This window comes from Thermobia domestica, chromosome 11 (genome assembly GCF_964235325.1).
Source record: "Thermobia domestica chromosome 11, izTheDome1.hap1.1, whole genome shotgun sequence".
NCBI lineage: Eukaryota > Metazoa > Arthropoda > Insecta > Zygentoma > Lepismatidae > Thermobia > Thermobia domestica.
This window is the reverse complement of record NC_137464.1, coordinates 169,737,909-169,758,928: the sequence shown is the minus strand read 5'-3', so window position 1 is coordinate 169,758,928 and position 21,020 is coordinate 169,737,909. Positions and strand designations below refer to the sequence as shown.

Below are 21,020 nucleotides of genomic sequence, written 5' to 3'. Positions count from 1 at the left end.
TTCCTCGTTATGAAGTTTCCGCCATTCCCCATTCCCGTTCCTCTTGGGTCCGAATATTCGTCTCAGGATCTTGTTCTCAAATACTTTGTCTATGTTCTTCCTTCAGAGTAAGTGACCATGTTTCGCAACCATACAGAACAACAGGCATGGTTACCGTTTTGTATATTTTAAGCTTCAAATTTCTCGACAGAATTCGCGACAACAAGAGATTTTGAACCGAATAGTTACACGAATTCCCTGCTAGTATAATCTTCCTTAACTACAGATTATAAATAGAGCTTTAAAGAAAAATATATAGGAGCAGGAACATGGATAGTGTGTACAAGAGTTTTAACATAATTTCATTATAATGAATAGCAGGAATCCTCAAGTAGGGAAGCTCTCATTAAATAATATTTAAATTAAAATACATGTACCGTAACTTCAAAATAACCAGCATTTAACGAAGTTGAAGTATTTCCTTTATTCACCTAATAGCAATTGTCAAGACTGTCTAATTTAGATTGAGAACTTAAGAAAAACTGCTGTTTAACACTTAAACCTATGTAAATTACTTCTCTCTCTGCGCTTATTCATGGAAATATTAAATAGTAACTGTTATAACGAAACTCATTTATAGATAAATTCCTGTCACGAACGGAATTTTGAACGGATATATATAAAGTTGAGTTATTGGTATGTAACCTTGTCTTCACTCTCCGCATAAACTTTACATTTAACAGATAATTAAAATAATTTATTAGAAATTACTTCTACAACTGAGTTTCATAGTCATAAGTTTGTCATTGACATCTGACCTCATTTCGTTTCTATATAACACCCAAAGCTCATGAGACTTTTAAACTCTACATACAAATAAGCACATTAAAAAAAAAAAAAGTTTAATAAAACTTTCTACTATAAACATACTGGGATAAGTCAAGTGCAAACAACTAGGTGAATCAAAATTTTGGTAAGCCTCAGTTGTACATGATCGTAAATGATCAACAGAATTTTAAAAATTAACTTATTTCTTTTCAATTCTGTTACATTAAAATACTAACGGATACTGATATAAACGTATCTGATAAAATGGAACGTAAAAACCAGCATTGTAATATTTGTTTCTATTGCTGTTACATTTGTTGTAAAAATCTCATTCAAATATCTAGAAAACATAAAACATTTCCAAATATCTGTATTCATGTTCACAATAGTACACTAGAAAAATTCCGTGACAAAAAACTGTATCAGTTTCTTTAAATCATGAACCGAGTTGCCTGTAGAATTAGATCTCTTCTGATAAATCTCATCCAATGTTACCTCCGAGTGGATAAACTAATTTTTGTAATTTCTGGAAAATGGTGATTTATGTAAATTATATAACACTGAACTTAAACAGATTAATTCATTACAAAGTTATTAACAAATAAATCTAAAAAGGATGGAAAATATGTAATTCTGCAGGCGATTGTACAATTTAATATAATTTTATTAAACCTTAATTTAACTCCATGCATTAGCAAGTTGGTGTAACTTCCATTTCATTATCGTTGTCTTTAAATAAGTGTCTCTTTGCTGTTGATTCAAAGTTTTCTTTGTTGACTACGGAGTCAGTTATTTCTTTCAATGGAGATCTCACAGGCATCGCCTTTACTGGTGACTTGTAACACTCACGACACACAGCCATGTATTTGTCAGCTCCCCCGATAACTTCAAGCTGAGGAGAAAAAAAAGAATTAATGTAAGTGGTGGTACAAATGAAAGATGAAGTCAAATTGAACATAGGTTTCATGTAAAAATCTAACAAGTTGATTTTTGAAAACGAATGTTTCATTCTACCACAGACAGTTTTAGGTTCGTTCAGCTCGACCGACATATAATTTCCAAGTAAGATCTTGAAATATAATACATTGGCTTGCAGCTGATAACTCGAACTACTTGCATCATTTACATAAGAAATGAGTAGGTACGTTTTGAACTAAAGGAATAAAGTGATCAGTTTTCTCGGTAATGACATCAAACTATTGACAAACAGTGTCAAAATACATGCTCGAGGGTTACAGATCTTGATCGCACGGTAATAAATTAGGAGGGAAGAAGAAATTTTCTGGAGATGTTTCCCTGCATTTTGAAACCTCTGCTTTTACAGACCACCATCCGCTATTAGTTAGCACAATCATGTAACTGGCTCTAGTTGATACATTCGAGCAAGGATCTGGCTCCTTGACACTATATATATATATATATATATATATATAAAAAGTTCGACTTTTATCTATCAGAGAAATATTAATTGACGTGTCCAAGTAACTAATGTGTAAGTAACTCATAATCATGCAGTTCTTGTATACATGGTATTCGTAAGCCTCAACAAGCATGGACAAAAATAGCAAAACTGACTTCTCAGGACAAGATGCGGTACTTGTTACATCTGCAATGTGACAGTGATGCCTCTTTTGTATTTTGTTTATACGTCATGAGATTTTTGAGATCTGTTTTAATGCTCATGAAGCAAATAATTTATTTTGAATATTTGTACTATGATATTATGTAATAAGTACATCCTTTATTTTATTTACATTATTTCACTGTAGGACTGTCTTATTTGTGCTTGCCGGTTTTGTTTCCTGATAGACATTGTACAGAACATATCATTGGAAAACTGTCTCCCAAGTTTAAGATCTCTTAAAGGATGATTAGGGAGGAGGAGTGACGCAATGCGAAGTATAAAGAAGGTAGCAGTGGCTTTCACAGTCTGGTAAAAGCAACTTGAAAAATGGGTAAGACAGTTTTGCTTCTTCGAAATGGACAAAAGTTAAGGTGTTAGCTGAAATCCATAAATACAATGTAGATAGAAATAAGTAAAATTTTAAAGGCAGTGTCGTGTGCTAATCGTTTGCAAAGAGCATCAAAACTCGGTGGAAGGGAAAATGTGTCTAAAGCGAGCTACAACAGAGGTCTCTGACAAGACTTGTTAAAGAAAGCACTTCAGAATCAGGAATTAACCAAAACAAAAATGTGGATAACTATGAGGCAAAAATTTCAAGGAGTATGCCCAGGAAGATATTTGAAGGTAGCTAGAAGGCACGGTGGTCCCGTAACAGGTAAAAATTTAACCCAGCTACGGCTAAGAAACGACTTTACTGAGCTAACTTATAGCGAGAGTAGACCATTCTACAATGGATACCGAGATTAGACCATTCAATGAATATAGGTAAACAAATACAGTAAATTACTATACCAAAATAATAATAATAATAATAAGAAGAAGAAAAAATTGGAAATGCGTATTTCAGATAATCCTTTGTTTCTTTTTATTTCACAAATATATAAAAACAGATATCACGTATCTTTTCCTAGGTAGTGTTCAGTTCAGCGATAAAACTCATTTATCAAACTATCAAACAGACTGCAATATGAAAGGCGAACTTCAGTAGAAGCTTTGGAAAATGAATGGATCTAAAATCACGTAAAATATACCACTAAAGTGAAAATCTGGAGTGCTATTCTGGTCCATGGACAGGCAAATCGATGTTGTAGAAGAGAAAAGAACAGTGATAAATACAAGGAGGTCATCGAGACAGTGGGGGATCAATAGTGAGTGAAGGTTTCCATGTGGTGATGAAATATTTATACAAGACGACGCACCTTATCATCAATCAAGAACTGTGACAGACATTTGTTCCAAGAGGCGTTTCTGTTTTCAATAACAGAATAGAATCCCAGATATGGACACTAACAGCCAGGAATTAGTCCAGACATGAAACCTACCGAGTCGTTGTGACATGTAGCATCAAAAAGCTAAATAGCTTAGACAAAAATCAAATTAGTTAGTACCCATCCTCACCACTTAAAGAGAGATGTTGAATTTTTAAATTTATGCAAAACTGATTGTAAGTACACCAAAAAGACCCACAGCCTTAACTGTACACAAATGATGTATTATATACAAAGTACTGACGTATAATATAATATCAGTAATTAGTTCTATATGCACTTAGAGAAATGAAAGTTCCTAAAAATATGTTTCAATTGTCCATTCTGCTAATAATTTGTCCCATGTCGTTATGTAGTAAAACTTCTCTCGGCGACTATTCCTCACCCTGACCACTTTGCAATGGGGGAAAGTTCCTTTGCCCATTTATTATTTTTATTAATGAAAGAAGCATTGACAAAACCACGTGTTCTAGAAAGTCTCAACATCATGTGACCGGATTTTCCCCGCCTTCTTCTCACCTACAAATAATTTATTTCAGACTCATCCACTCTGAAATGTCTTAGAATTTCGAGAAAATCTGACATCCTGAAATTCGAATGAAATTCTCAATATAGAGTACTCGAATATTAGTGCTGTTCTAAGCTCAAACTGAAATAAACTCGAACCGAGATTTTTTTTTCTCTACATGGTAGCTTTAGCTTCTGAGTTACACTAAATTAGATCATAAGAATAGTCAACTATAATTTTCTATCTTGTTCTCAAAGCAAAGTTAAAGGTAACGGGAAAGTGACGAAAGTTCAGTTCAGACTTACTACATGCTATGATCAGACGCATTAAAAAAGTAGAGCAGTTGCATAAGATAGTAAAATTACAAACTGCGATGACAACAGAGTGCGTATTCATGATTTATCCCACATACTTGTAAGATTAGTTGAGCAGATAACTATGCATAAAACATGTATCAGACATAGGAAAAAATGAAATCTAAGTTTTACTTTCCACGGCTATGCCAGCTAAGCTAAAGGAGACGGTGATGATGAGAAATGAAGGAAATGGTGGAATGAAGAAAGTGTGAGGAAACGGGGGAACCCTGATAAAACCCACACACACGGTGTTTGTCCACCACAAAGTTCACTTGACGCGAGCTGGGATCAAACCAGAGACCTCATGCACCAGAAGTGAACGCTCTAGCACTGAGCCACCGCAACCCCATATCAGACATAGGAGTTTATGAGCAAATATGAACATTTGAGAGATGCAATTTCATTATGTGATTAGCATAATGGAATGCAATTCACAATTTTGGAATTGTAGCGTTTTGAAATCTGATTAATCATGTGTAATAACTCTGTATGCAATGTAAATTGCTAGTGTCTTTATGAAGTTGTGACTGTTTTGCTTTAACAAAATCTATTTCAATGACTGTCGTTACACGGTTTAATACTTTAACACCCTGCGTCACATGCCAATATTTCTTTTAATGATTTTTGGAAAGCTTTCGACAGGTGAGGATCCCTTGGCGTCACATACATATTTAGCTATCTTAGTGTACACATTGCGTTTCGTCATAACCCACAGGTTAACACCTCCTCATACATCTCGGAATTAGCCAAGAGGATCAATGATATATGCTTTTCATGTAAGTTGATATATATTTTTCCAGGCTCCTCGGTAGACAGCAAATCGTTCTTATAATCTACTCATTGTTTTTTCAAGCTATTTGAGAAGAAAGGAGAAAAAATGGTATAGCAAATCATTCCGTGTTACACTCTGAAGTTCTTACGGTGTGACGTGAAAGAAAGTGATCCGTTGTAACTTCTTCCCAATATCATACTCATTTTTGGAGCACACTTTAAAACAAAACTGCAATTGGTCTCTCTTAACCATGTTTAATACCTATGCCTTTTTTTTAATAGCTCATTCATGTATATGTGGAAGTATTTTTCTGTTTTCTTTGAAACGCATTAGAATTTTAACGCATTAACTTAAACTTAGGAATGCGTCTAAATATTTATAAATGCTGAAAATTTAGAGGGAACCCACACTTGTCATCACATTACCTGTATGTTTATGTAACATAATAGTACTAATAATTACCATTATAATAATAATAATTAGCTGGTAAAGGTAGGAGTTCCCATTGAAAATTTCAGCATCAATAAATATTTAGACACATTCATAAGCTGAAGTTAATAGTTACGATTACGCATCAGTTTACTTTCTTTAGAACAGTTACTTTATTCTCCAAATTTATCTAAATCTCTCTCTCTTTGTGAAATTAAACTTTGATATAAACAATGTTAATACTTAATAATCAAATTTAATATTAATAATCATATTAAATATATATGTAATGTCAATTTACTTTGAAAAGGAAGGAATATTAAGAAGTAAAACCACATAATTTAAATTCCACTTCACTTCAAACAAAATACAAAAATAATTCCTCATACAAGTCAATAGGCTAAGACAAATTGCGTAGACAATGAACGCCGTTAAGCATCTTTATTGGAACAAGTTTAACTAATTAAGCTCTTGAAAAAGACATCAGTGCAGATATTCATTTTATAATACAGTGTGATGCAGACTTTTAGATATCCTACGTTCCTGAAGTGGGTCTGCGAAATATTGTAAGATAAACTTTACTGGTAGATCTTTAAAAAAATATTCCAGTAATTGGTATATAACAAACAACAACAAGGAATTCAAGCAGTGGCACAACTAATTTCTCTGAACAGCAGGGACATTAAGACTGCCTTATCTCATTTTGTTTAAAAAGGCTTTCCTATGCTCGAACGGTGTAAACATGAATAGATTTATGTCAATTTCTTTTTAAATATTATTTACATCAAACTACTTTTTCCACTTTAAAATTAGACATTAATAATAATAATAAATAGAAAAAAAAAATGAGACTCGGATACAATGGCTTATGTCTCCCATCCATTTTTTCGCCATTTTATAAATATAGCATATTCTTTTTATTAGTAGGTAAAACAAAGTTCAAAACATGCATTTTAAAATACCTGAATTCAAGAACATATACAAGGTACTAATGAATTATGCAGACGAACTTCAAGAGGCGATTCCTCTCATCAAAATAAGAAAACAAGTTTATACGGACCTACGGAGAAAACTGTAGTTTCAGAACTAGGGCTATTCAAAGCGTGGAAAAACTATATTACAACACGCATTAATTCGAACACAAGGAACCGTGGAGTTCGGTCTATAATCAGTGTAAAGAATGTCACACACACACCATCCAAAAGTGCCTATTTCAGCAATGTGTGTGCACAGTATTCTCTACACGGTAAATTTTTACACATGCTCTGACTTAAAGGCAGGTCCAAAGTAGACAAAACCTAAAGATCTGACAGCAGTGAACACGTACTGGGTCAGCGGGAAATCCGAAGCTTTAGGGACCGCCATTACCACGGTTTCTCGTGAAATTTCACCAGGGGCGTCATTTAGGGGGTGCAGGAGGGGGCAATTGCCCCCCCCCCAAGGGTTTGAGGAATACATATATTTTAATCGATTGTCTACTAATATACTAGTACAATACGGGAAAGTCTTATGTCGGTGGTGCTCTTGCCCCCCTCAAGCGAAGTCTGAAATGACGCCCCTGAATTTCAAGCTTTTGCAAGAACCTAGCTCTGAAACTGCGTTTTCTCCCCACAGGTCCATTTCAATTTTTCCTTCTTTCTTCTGATTTTGATACGAGGAATTACCTCTTTTAGTTTTTCGATGTATTTCATTAACACCTACATATATTAAAATGCAGTAGACTGCCAAGAACGTAGCTTATTATTTGCATTGTAAAAAAACGCAAAGACATGAACGACATTTACTCGCACATAGCAAGTCACACTCACCATAGAGAACACATGTAAGCACAAAACCGCATACACTGAATTAACAAATAAAACTACATACACGAGAAACAACCTAAATTATCTGCTCTCACTTAGGGAAGTTCGAGACTGATATTTGCCTTGGTTTGTTTTTGTAAGAGCAACAAAATCTTCAATTTTATTTATTGCGTAAAATACACTAGTAACATTTGGTTCACGCTGAGAATATCTTATAATTTCAACCACTTCGAAAAATTTACAAGAGGTTGATACACGCTCCTTCTTTACTTTATCGCCTATTTTGTCGTCATCTTTATCATCATCAGACAGATTGTGTTTTTGTGTCACTCTTCTCTACGGCTTCTGGATAATTGAAGAGGCACTTGAAACTGCATTATTGTGTTTATAATTGGGCCAACATTAAAAATTCTTGCACTTAATTACTTCGAATTACCCAAAGAGGAGGTTCAAAAGTTCGATTTTTACCAATGTTTTCAAAAGTTTTCAAGGGGAATAGTTTATGTTTGAATTAAGTCAGCTGTACTTTAAATGTCAATATCTTACCCTTTCTCTACGAAACTTCCTAATACTAAAGTACAATAATATTTATTAAACTATTTTAAAGAAATAATCGTAAAAAAGTAAATTATGACTTCATACGCTTACTAATAAACTCTCTTAAAGAGTTCTTTGGACATGGTGCTTAGTATTATATATTTAACGAAATTTTACGATTGAATAAAGGGAAAGGATATTTCCTACGTCAATTTTCTTCTCAACTATCAATTTAAATTTCGAAATTAATCTTCAGTGCAACTGAAAAATATACTATCCAGAACTAGTGAATATTAATTTTTTTACAACTAAACATGCCCTTTCATAGTGAACTAGTTAACATACGTGATCGCGGGTTCGATTCTCGCTAAGAGTGCTTGCCTCGGATATAAACCCAAGCACTAATTCGAATTCTGTTGTAAGCAGGAGGTTTTGTCTCATGCAGCCTTGATTCTGAAAAGAAACGTCCGAGACGAAAACACTTTACTTAATACAACTGTCTCATAACTTAGAAAATTATTCAATCAAGTTATGTTTTGTTGTTGAATTAAAGGGTAATTTTTAAGTATTCTAACTTGGAACCCTAAATTTAAATATTACAGTTCTTCTTACTTTGAACACATTTATTTTATACACAACACTCCTAGTAATCTATTAATTGTAATTTAAGTAATCCTGAGTTTACGTTGAAATAAAGTAAAGTATATTAATATAATCGCAACATAAACTTGGCAATTCTCCTTCCTACCAAAAGCTCAACTACGAAATACAGTTATATTTTTTTAATTGTTTTATTACGTTTAAAATATTACTCTAGAGCAGTAGTTCTCAACCTAATCCCTATCACGACCCCATTTTATCACATCGTCTTGCCAGCGACCTTCTTATAATTTCCGGTTTATAATAAGCTTGTGTGGAATTTTTAATATACTTATTGCGGAAATCTCACGATATCCATCTATTTCTGTAAGAGTAGAATCCATTTCTTGTATATAGTGGATACAGTAACAGTGATATATTTCCTACGATGAAAGTGCTGGTTGAAGATGGATATTAAACCCCATCATTGAAGAGACCATCAAAGTAGCTGATCTAAGCCCCCAACTTCTTGACCAGCTAATAGAATTATCGTGGGACAAATCCTTGCAACTGGTTTTCTGTTACGAAGACTTGGACAAGTTCTGGCTGAAGAGGAGAGAAGAATATCCTAATCTGGTATCTGCTGCTTTAAAAGTAATAATTTCATTTGCTACATCGTATCTGTGCGAAAGTGTCTTTTATTCCATGGTAAGCATTATAACAAAGACGAGAAATCGCTTACCAGTTGAAAATGACTTAATATGCGTCGTGAAGATTGAACCAGAGATTTCCGCACGAATGAAATCACATCATGCTCAGGTATCTCATTAGCTTTCAATTTTGATTGGGTTTCAATATGCAGGTTTTGTTGCATTTGTATTTTTCTGGTATTTCAATATACAGTTCTCAATAGCTACATATCGTATCTCTTACATTTAAATTGATTTTTAAACAACCCTGCACCTGTTGAAAATGTTTAGTAGATCTATTTATTATTCTTAACAGTATGTATAAAAATAAAAATATATCTATTAGAACAAAATTCAAAATAATATTTAAAAATTCTCTGTCTGATGAAACAACAGCATAAGAGTTCATAGTTAAACTTCTATGGACACGTTACAGTATTTCTATGCTGATTTATAACTTGTTTCTCATGCCTGCTTCGGGATTTGTTTGTTCCAACTATATGTATAAGACACATAATCACACCTAATTATTAGTCACGAAGTTACCTTGGAATTAAAATAACGATGTACTCTTAAAACATACCTCCATCTCAGATCCGATTCGTTTTGTGTACGAAGCATCGGAATAGCATCTCATACACACAGCCCTGAGCTTAACAACACTTTCTGCTAATGGTACTAAATTCAAAATATTGCCAAATCCCACGCGTTGAAACGTTGCGTCCAATGCTGCTACAATCACTATTTTTCCATTATCAGCCATTTCTTCAGCGAACTGCACAGTGTCTGGAAACTAGAAGTGAATACAAAATGTAAAAATAACGAGAGTTAAATCATGAAAAATAACGACTAAACATGTTTATGTATATTTATTCTCGTCAGATTTGAAGGCGTCATGGATTCAGACAGGTCAGAAAAACGTGAAATAATTCGTAAAATATTTCTTAAATTTCTAAATTTTGACGACCATGTACCATACCTTAAACTGAGATCTAAACATACTTGCAATTCATGGCTCATGAAACTATGATAGAAATTATAGGATACATGAAATTTGCAATAATTTGTAGAAAATCTCTCTCTTCCGCTGAACTCTTCAGCTGTAATGTTGGCAACTAAAACATAATTATGGAAATAAAGTGGTTACCTTAATGCACGATTATCATCAATCTATTCAGAAACGCTTTCGATGAACACTACCGGTTTTCTTAAATAGTAAATCTTTATGCTTCTAGTAATCACGTCCGTATTTTACATATTATAAGAAAGCAATTACTTAAGCACAAATATTCGCCGATTGAAGAAGGCTGTAGCGTGTATCGAAACAGTTTAGGATACATTATGAGCAAACGATGTATGAAAGTAAGCTGACTACATGGATCAGTTACGCACTCTGACTTAAAACATAAGCCAAAAGTTTTACACCACAAATCATGACACAGACAGTTTATTATTCCTTAATGTATCTAAAGCGTCTGCTTCCTTTTTCTCACGACGATATATTGATGCGTGATTTAAAAGTGCAATTCTAAATATGCTACATATACTCATTTCCTCGAATGTTCCCTCCTATTCATAAACTTCTAAATTTTTTTTCACATGCATCGATTTTAGAACCTTTTCCTCGACGTAACCAAAATACCCTGGTTTTTAGGTTTCCCTGGGAACCCTGAAATTCAAATTTCCACACCAATCCAGTTTGGTGCATGAAAATCAAACCTAATGTCGAATTTGACTTAAGCTTACATCTATGTTGATACTTACGAATTGGCCTTCGTCAATGCCAATAACGTCAAAATCAAAAGCACTCTGCTTCATGCTCGTTAACTCCAATGATGAAACTGCAGATAGAGTCTGCTGGTCGTGTGTTGCTATACCAGTCTTCTCGTAGCGGTCATCGTGAGCATATTTAACAATAAGACATCTGTATTTAGCTATCTGGTATCGTTTCAAGCGACGAATTAATTCGGTTGTTTTCCCAGAGAACATGGGTCCAAAGATAACCTGGAAAAAAAAAAAATAAAGTAAAGTACTCTGTAATACTTGGCATTTTGCGTATGTTTGCATATTTTTTATATATATACACGAAAATTGCATAGTCTTATTACTGAGTTCGCTGTACAAACCATGGGTGACTTAACATAGGTTTTACTGAGTAGTAAAACAAGTTTACTCGGCTGCGTAACTAGATATCAAATCTGTAGAATCTTATATTTCCCTTAAAATGGGTGTTACTTAATATCCTATGTTGATCATGTATCTTAGAAGTGTCCCTATAACAGTAATTGTATGCTTGGAAAGCTAAATTCATCTCTATACGTTTTCTATCTAAAATGAATATTATGCTTTACGAATAATATTTCCCCGATTTTTATACGACTTTCCATTGCCACAGGTGTAGACAATTAATACTAGATAGTGGGCGAAGACCCGTCCACACTTCACCAATCTTCTAATACCAGGCTAGATAACAAAATAGTCTATGTTTATATATATATATATGTCATCCAGGCTTGTAATTAATCCATTAGAAAAAAATAAACGATTAATCAGTTAAAAGTTTTCTTAATTTTCAATTTATTCAATTAATTCTTTTAAAGTTAATTTTTAATTGATAGTAGTTCTAAAAAGAATCGTAACGATTAAAATATTATTTGTTAATTTTTTCCCAAATTGTGCGAAATGAATACTTCTGAGTTTTATGATTAATTATCAGTTTTGTTTGAAAACAATAACTTTTCACATTAGCACACTAATTTTCCCATCTCAACTTTATCCATTAAATTTTCATTAACTTTCATAATTAAAAAAAAAAATCTCATTAGATAATAGTAAATGTCATTTTAAAGTTATTTTTTTATGTTCATTTTTAATTTAGTCAATTAAATTTTCGTATGCTTTATTTTTAATTCGTTACAATCTTTTAATATTTCGAACTATGGTCATACCGCATACTTTTGGATATACAGGGTGACCAAAGACACAGCACACACCACAGTGTATGGAAGTAGAAGTGGATAGGCCATCAATAAGTTACCGTGGAAACAGTCATCAGCACACCACAGACTTCTATTTCCGTTGTTTCTTGCAAGACGCTTATCTATCTAGTGAGTCTTTTCTATCTAGTGCGTATCTCTCGAGTATGCTGCTTATTTCCAGAACGATGCGTTATGATGTAATATTGATATATATTAGGGATGGCCAATTCCGGAATTTTTACTTTCCGGAATCCGGAAAGTAAAATCGGAAAATTCCGGATTTCGGAAAAATTCCGGAATTCGGAAAAATTCCGGATTTCGGAAAAAATCCGGATTTCGGAAAAATTCCGGATTTCGGAAAAATTCCGGAATTCGGAAAAATTCCGTATTTCGGAAAAATTCCGGAATTCGGAAAAATTCCGGAATTCGGAAAAAATTCCGGAATTCGGAAAAATTCCGGAATTCGGAAAAATTCCGGAATTCGGAAAAATTCCGGAATTCAGAAAAAATCCGGAATTCGGAAAAATTCCGGAATTCGGAAAAAATCCGGATTTCGGAAAAATTCCGGAATTCGGAAAAAATCCGGATTTCGGAAAAATTCCGGAATTCGGAAAAAATCCGGATTTCGGAAAAATTCCGGAATTCGGAAAAATTATTTTTTCTTTTTGTAATCCTAAGAATTTTGTTCAAATGCATACGAACAAATTTCCTTTTTGTAATCCTAAGAATATATGATGCAAGTTAAGCTGAAACTTATATCTTAAAGTATACACTACTCAATCTTCCCATGGTTAATGAGATGTAGTCCAAAAGTACGATGTACTCCTAATATTTAATTTTTGTTTTACTGTGATATTGTCCAGAGGTAAGACAGATATTACACTGAGATAAACAACTTGACATAATGAAGATGTTATCATACGTAGTTTTCCAGAAAATCGTGAGAAACGATTTTTTATGAAGTTAAAATATGCGTCGCTTGTTGCCAGTGTAATGCAATTGATAACTTTTATGCTGGAATAGTCTTCTTCTTCTTCTTCTTCTTATTATTATTATTATTATTATTATTATTAATCGTTTATGTACTGTAAAAGAAAAATATGAACCGTTAAGTAGTATATTTTATCTTGTTTTTTGATATCTTCTAACAGTAATAACAAATTGCTTGTAAATACGCAATGATTATCAAGGACAATGGCATATTAATGTAAGGACTACTCTGCAGACTAGCAATAAACAATAAACAATAACATAAACAATAGTCCCAAAAAAAAAGTAACTAACTTGGGCACGTCAGAATATTCGCGAGAATATAGGGACGCATTGAGACTAGCAAAAAACGTGGTGTTATTATTACTCAAAGGGCCGTACGATGGAGGCTTTAACGTTAATGTTAATGGCACCAATGAGCACTTACTTGCTCTAATGGTTAACCTCACTTTTGAGATGATTCTTAGAAGTGGGCGTGTTGGCATGCAGTTGGAGTACTAACGATTTGCGTCACTATCGAACACTAACTTAGCACTAGCGACGTTTAAAGTCGAAATTGGAGTCTGACATAAGTGGCTTGTCAACTTCACGGACATTATATTTTCCTTGAATGCGAGAATTTTGCGCCCTACCACAAAAATAGGAAAAAATGCACTCGCAATATATTTGCACTGGAATGTTTGCGCCCTACCCCAAAAAGAGGGGAAAATGCGCCGGCTATATATTTGCACTGGGATGTTAGCGCCCTACAATTCAACTTATTATTGTATTGTGTAAAGTAACTTCCACTCGCACTTGAACTAGGCTTGCCTCTCATCGTCTCAGTGAGTTACTCCATCCGTTATAATATTCCGAACAAATGAAAAAAAAATACAATTTTAGTTCACTAAAGGGCAATCCATACAAATACAATTTTTCATTATACTACAAAATTTACAATAAACGTATAAATGACTGATATATAATTATTTATTAATATAATCAAAGAGTATAATTTAATCTACAAAAGGCTGTTTGGCTCTACCCAGATATCTCTGTTCACAATCCTTGAGAGTTGTTTGGCTTTTCAGGACACAAAATATAGAAAAGAAAATGTAAAGTGAATGTAAAATCAGTTCAGTAATATTATCAAGAAAACTATGTACAGTGTGTTTACTTGCTGGAATTACACTTCAAACACACAATTGCGTTCAGTCGTTCTTTCAGGAAAAATGTTCCGGGGGGCACATTTAGTATTCCGGAGGGGGGTCACTGCTGGTACTATTCTATTTATTATTATATTATAGACGTATTATTTTGGTCTCCTCCGAGGGGGCACTCTGAGAGCTCTGGGGAGGCCAGTGTTCCCCCAAAATCATCTCTGGAAGAAGCAGTGATTGCGTTGATCCGTTGTGTTCTTTTGGCTTATATTGAAGTTTATTCTCCCCTTATATAGCCACAATGGAAAATAAATCACAAATGGCATGGTTGTGGGGGGAGGATTGTTTATGCTGTAATGTCAGCCCCTCCGAGGAAATGCGTAAGCTCCAATAGGTTCTTTTATTTCGCAGGTCTCAAACTTCCCGGTGGAGGTACATCGCAGGCGCAATTTTCCCTGTTCTTGAGGTAGGGCGCAAATTTCCCAGACGCAAAATTCTCGACACCGTTCGAATGACCTCGGAAGACTATATCTTTTTCAATACTTTTTAATAATTTTTTACTCGAGATTTCTTCATAGCTTCTTATTAAAATACTTACTAATATATCCTCATTTTATTGTCCTAACCAATCAATATGGGTATGGTGTCAGTAAAATATTTAGATTGATCGAGCCTCTGGTGTGTAACCACAGTATCATGCCCCCATTAGAAATCTTGGCTAAACGAATCAATATATGTTGCCAATAAAATAGTTTAGAATGATTGAGCCCCTGGTAAATAACCATAGTATTTCGTGACAGACCCCCCCCCCTTCCTATTACCATATTCTAGCTACGTGCCTGACTCAGCTAAATCTCTACATTCTTTACCAAGCACACATTTTCTAAAGCGGAAAATGCTCTCTAAATACCTAAGCTCATTATTTTCAGCAGATGCACAAACTGGGTAACATGCTATCTACATGAATGTTATATATGTCGATTACTGGAAACCGCTTCTCGCTATCTATTACCATATTTACTATATAATGATTAACGTTAAAACCGGAAATGGTTGATTTGTACCGCTTCCGGTTTGAATATTACATTCATCAGGGAACTCGATTCTTAACTATTGACTCTGTACATCATGGCCAAAATTGATTGGTAATCCATCAGATAGTTCTTGAGACTGTTTGTTTCACTGACGGACAGAATGAATATATGGCTATAGAGTTTTGATAAACTAAATTCGTTAATGAGTGATGATGGAACAAATATAAGAAAGGGAACCAAGAGTACCACCGGGAAAATTTTCGAACACAAAATTAGCCATCGAAAACCCACATGTCCTGGGTTAGAATACCATAGATGAAAACTCTACCACTGAGTCATCAATCACCCGCTTATTAGTTTTGTTAACTATTATATTAATATAAATTAATGAATGCCTGCTTATGTTAATTATTGAACAATTACATTGTATACTTCGTAAAGTCAATTTGTATTTACTGTACATACAGTGAGCGCAGAAAGTGTTCGTACACCTATGCTATTGAAACGAGAATGCCTGCGAAAAAGAAACAGAAAATTTAAGAAGTGTAATAACACACACAATATGAATAATGAAAACTAAGCTTTATGAATATATCAATAAAGAACCACAAAGACAAGTTTAATGGTCAGAAAGTAAATAAATTCCCTAGAAAATATATAGAGTAGACGCAAAAAGTGATCGTACACCTGACGTACGAATACGAAACAAAGATACCACAACTGGGGTTCACTAGTATTCACCTGAGTATACACCTCTGTATAGCATGACGAGTAACAGAATGAGTTTAGTTGTGAATAGGAGTGAAAAAACTGCACGGTGGGCTGTCGAAATGGGAAGCAACCGAACAGAAACAAATGAGGAGACAAGAAAAGTAATTATTAAAGTGCATAAGAAGGGTAAGTCTTTGAGAAAGATAGCAAACCTCAGGGGCAGATCCAGAGGGGGGCGATCGGGGCCATCGCCCCCCCCACATGAGGAAACTTTCTTATTTTATATATAAATAAACCCATCCATAACAAGTTTGGAGCTCTTAAAAGTAGCAGTATTACTGCCGACCGCCCCTTCCCCAGAAGTCCGTCCTGGATCCGCCCCTGTATAGAGTAGCCACAATCGAGTATTTTCCGCTGTATGTTTGGAGTCGTTGTCTTGCTGAACAATAAATTGTTTTCAAGAACCATCTTCTGCCCACTAGTATGGAGATATTCCTTTAATATGTTAATATACACTTTGTAGATCATCACTCCATCGATAAGGTGGAGACGACCCACTCCTGAGGCACTCATACAACCCCAGACGAGCACGGACCCTCCTCCGTGTCTTACTTTAGAGACGAGATTTTGAGGATTCATCTCTGTATTCACCTTGCGCCATACCATACGCCTCCCATTGGACTCGATAAAATTAAATTTATTTTCGTCCGAAAACATGACCCTATTCCAGAAAGAAGCCTGATCCCTTATCTTTATACTCTTTTTCAAACTTTAGTCTCTTTATACGATTTGTCTTGTTCACCCAGAACATTTTCCTGGCTATCCGACCATGATACCCTGCAAATATTCCGCACTGTACTGGCTGATACTTTAACACCGCGTGTTTCCAGATCCGTTGCCAATTGCACAGCACTACTTTTTGGAACCTTTTTTCTTTCCCTAATAATGTAACGTTTAACTTGTTCACTCAACACTCTTGGTCTTCGAGTTCTTTTTTTATTATTTTTTTTATGGTTTCGCACAGTGATAGAAACATTATACATCGCAATTATTGTTTGTACTGTTGAACAAGGCCTGTCTGCAAGGTTTGCCAGGGGCGGATCCAGGACGGACTTCTGGGGGGGGGGGCGGTCGGCGGTAATACTGCTACTTTTAAGAGCTCCAAACTTGTTATGGATGGGTTTATTTATGTATAAAATAAGAGTTTCCTCTTGTGGGGGGGGGCGATTGCCCCCTCTGGACCCGCCCCTGACTCTATAATACCTTGAAACAGCTTCGCACACCTCCCCAATCCCCAGACATGAACCCCATAGAACATCTATGATCTGTTCTGGAGACAAGAATCAGAAGGCACAGCTTGTCTACTAAAGAAGGCCTAAGAAAAGCTATTCAAGAAGAATGGGACATAATCAGTCCCGAAGCTACAGAACTACGAACTACTACAGGTGAAATCAATGCCACGAAGATTACAGACAATCATTAACGCACAGGGTAATCCCACAAAATATTAAATAACGTAATATACTTTATAAGCATTAATTCAAGCATAAGTGTACGGTGACTTTTTGCGTTTACAAAAAAGGAATTCTCTCTTTTCTTCTGAACAAAACAGTGATTGTGTTTGTTTGGCCTTTCTCTTGTATATAGAAATAAAATGTATGAATGTGTAGTCTTAATTCTGGTTATATATATATTTTTCCACCTCCCGTTCTCATGCTAGCTGTTTTCAATATAAACTATGCACGGTGTACGAACACTTTCTGCGCTCACTGTAGGTATGTTGACAATAAGCGAATGTTATTAGAATATTTGTTGAGATTTATTTTCCTTCACTGCCTTTCGCCTGATTAAAAAGTAGTTTGCAGTGCTTTGGAGCAGCTGCAGGTGGGAACGCGATAATGTTTGAGACATACCGGCGACTTTTTTGTGTGTGAAAATAAGATCTTTCTCATAAAGTAGTAAATAACTGCAGTAGCAATTGTCTACGTAAATGATAAAGACATATCCAACTACAAGAAATTAATACAGTATATATAGCCTATTCATTATTGTGTTTCTCTTTTAACAACTACTAGCTAAGGATGGCCAATTCCAGAATTTTTACTTTCCGGAATCCGGAAAGTAAAATCGGAAAAATTCCGGATCTCGGAAAAATTCCGGATTTTTTCTGAATTCCGGAATTTTTCCGAAATCCGGAATTTTTCCGAATTCCGGAATTTTTCTAAATTCCGGAATTTTTCTAAATTCCGGAATTTTTCCGAATGTCGGAATTTTTCCGAATGTCGGAATTTTTCCGAATGTCGGAATTTTTCCGAATTCCGGAATTTTTCCGAAATCCGGAATTTTTCTGAATTCCGGAATTTTTCCGAATTCCGGAATTTTTCTAAATTCCGGATTTTTTCCGAATGTCGGAATTTTTCCGAAATCCGGAATTTTTCCGAATTCCGGAATTTTTCCGAAATCCGGAATTTTTCCGAATTCCGGAATTTTTCCGAATTCCGGATTTTTTCTGAATTCCGGAATTTTTCCGAATTCCGGAATTTTTCTGAATTCCGGAATTTTTCCGAATTCCGGAATTTTTCCGAATTCCGGAATTTTTCCGAATTCCGGAAAGTAAATTTTCCGATTCCGGAAAACAAAATTTCCGGAATCCGGATTCCGGAAAATTTTGGCCATCCCTAATATATATATATATTTTTATCCGTCCTCAGTGAAATCACCTTCAGAAATTTGGACTTACCTTTGGCATCATCCTGTATATATGATTGTTTGTAATAATATATTACTTTCTATAGAACTAAAATTAGTATTCTTCATCGAGAAGTTATCTGTCATCGGTGTATAAGAACCAGCAGATTCCATCTAGGTGTTATATACGGTAAAGAGAGCACGCAGCTACTAGTTTGCCGTCTGGCAACACGGCAAGTTTAATGTATGTCAATCCATTACGTACAGGGAGTCCAGAAAGTCTTCTAGGAAAGTAAAACTCTATAACTTGGAAACTACATAATGTATTAACAAATATTTTTTGGTGTACTTACAGAAAGGTTCAAAGTTTTGTTTCAGCTAGTTAAGGTTCATCGCCAAACCTTCAATTGCGCACCATTCACGTCCAAACACTCTTGCAGTGTTTTTGGGAAACCAAGAATTGCGTGTTGGAGGTGCTCGTTTGGAATGTTCAAAATCACATCAGTTATTTTGTTCTTGAGATCGTGCAGATTAGCTGGCTTCTGCGAATACACCTTGGTCTTCACGTGCCCCCACAGCCAGTAATCACAAGGCGACAAATCTGGTGATCTTGCAGGCCAAGGTGTGGGTCCTTTTCGGCCAATCCATTTCTCCTTAAATTCTTCGCTAAGAAACTGTCAAACTTGAAGGGCATAGTGCGGTGGTGCCCCATCTTGTTGCATGTGGACCTCATTAAGGATGCCTAACCTAGTAAGTTCTGGCAAAAGGAATGTCTGTAGCATGTTCAGATAATTGTTACCATTTACCGTCTCTTCCTCGAAGAAAAAAAGGGCCGATAATGTGGTCCATTCAAACAGCTTGAACCACATATTGACTTTGGGACTATCCCGCTTGTGCTCCTCGAATTCACGTGGGTTTTCCACCACCCAAATTCGGCAGTTGTGCCTGTTCACTTTTTCCGACACATGAAATGTGGCTTCATCTGAAAACAAATCGAGACAGAAGGTTACCATCTTCTTGTAATCGGGTAAGCATTGACCCACAGAATTCCATTCTCATGTCGTCTTCCTCTAACAGCTCGTGTGACATATGAGTCACATCGTCACTCGTTTCTGGCCTTCCACTACGTGGTAAATCTGACACTTCCCGTTTCTTTGATCTTCTCGTACCATCTCTTGATATTTGTTTCTGCTGGGGACGTTTTCCCATACGTTGTTTGGAACTTTCTCCGCACTGAAACGCAAAATTTTAATTCCGCAAACCACAAAACACATTGTGCCTTTTCTTTAATAGACGCCATATTAAGTCACGTGATTACCAGCGCAAACGTCATCGAGCATTGTGGCCAGAACAAAACTTTAAACTTCCGTTCTTCCAACCCCAAAAATTTATACAATTTATACCGTTTCCAAGTTAGAGTTTTACTTTTCTGCAGGACTTTATGGACTCCCTGTATAGATTACAGTATGTCTGCAATCCTAGGACGAGCCAGCAAATACCTATTGTTATTTAAGTGACTTCGAGCGTGGCAGTACAGATGGCCACGAGAAGTTGGGTGGTTCATTGGTGGTGCGCACGATGAAAGGAATAGAACATGCCCCGCAACACACCTGGACAGTCCCTGCAATCAGGCCCACCGCGGTTTTCATGTGAGCAAAGAAACAAAACACATCTGAGTGTTGGAGACAGATCTAAGTTCCCGCATTCCTTACACCTATATCACCAAGAACATTTTCGGTGGTGTCAAGATGAGAAGGCAAGGCAAATGGAAGGCTGTTCCTATCTAGCATAATGACGACGGTGTGCGGCGTGCATGTCCGTAGACATGGAGGTAAACATGCAACTCCAGCCTGTGTTCTCACTTGCAATACAGGATCCATATTTTGCATTCTGGTATGATGACAATAACAAGCTACACATTTCGCTTGCCTCTAGTCATCATTCAGGGAAAAAAGACTAATGCATTGTACAGTCGTGATGTCGTTACTCTTATCCTCTGATTTTATCTGCGCACTTTACGAGACCCGTCTTTCAGCAGCATAGTGCAGGTCCTCAAGCTACCAAAGCAATCAAATATGAACTCGGTATGCATATTCTACCCTGACC

At 35.5% G+C, this 21,020-nt stretch overlaps 1 protein-coding gene across 1 annotated transcript in view; it reads right to left on the bottom strand.

Annotated features, from left to right (window-relative positions):
- Positions 1-218: 218 nt before the first annotated feature.
- Positions 219-21,020, bottom strand: part of LOC145664552 (thymidine kinase, cytosolic-like) — a 55,213-nt gene continuing 34,411 nt past the window's right edge. The window contains exons 2-4 of the mRNA XM_081731319.1: positions 11,139-11,378; positions 9,958-10,167; positions 219-1,699 (exon numbers count right to left, since the gene is read on the bottom strand). Coding sequence (XP_081587445.1) covers positions 1,499-1,699; positions 9,958-10,167; positions 11,139-11,378 — 651 coding nt within the window. The 3' untranslated portion in view covers positions 219-1,498. The remainder of the gene's footprint in view (positions 1,700-9,957; positions 10,168-11,138; positions 11,379-21,020) is intronic.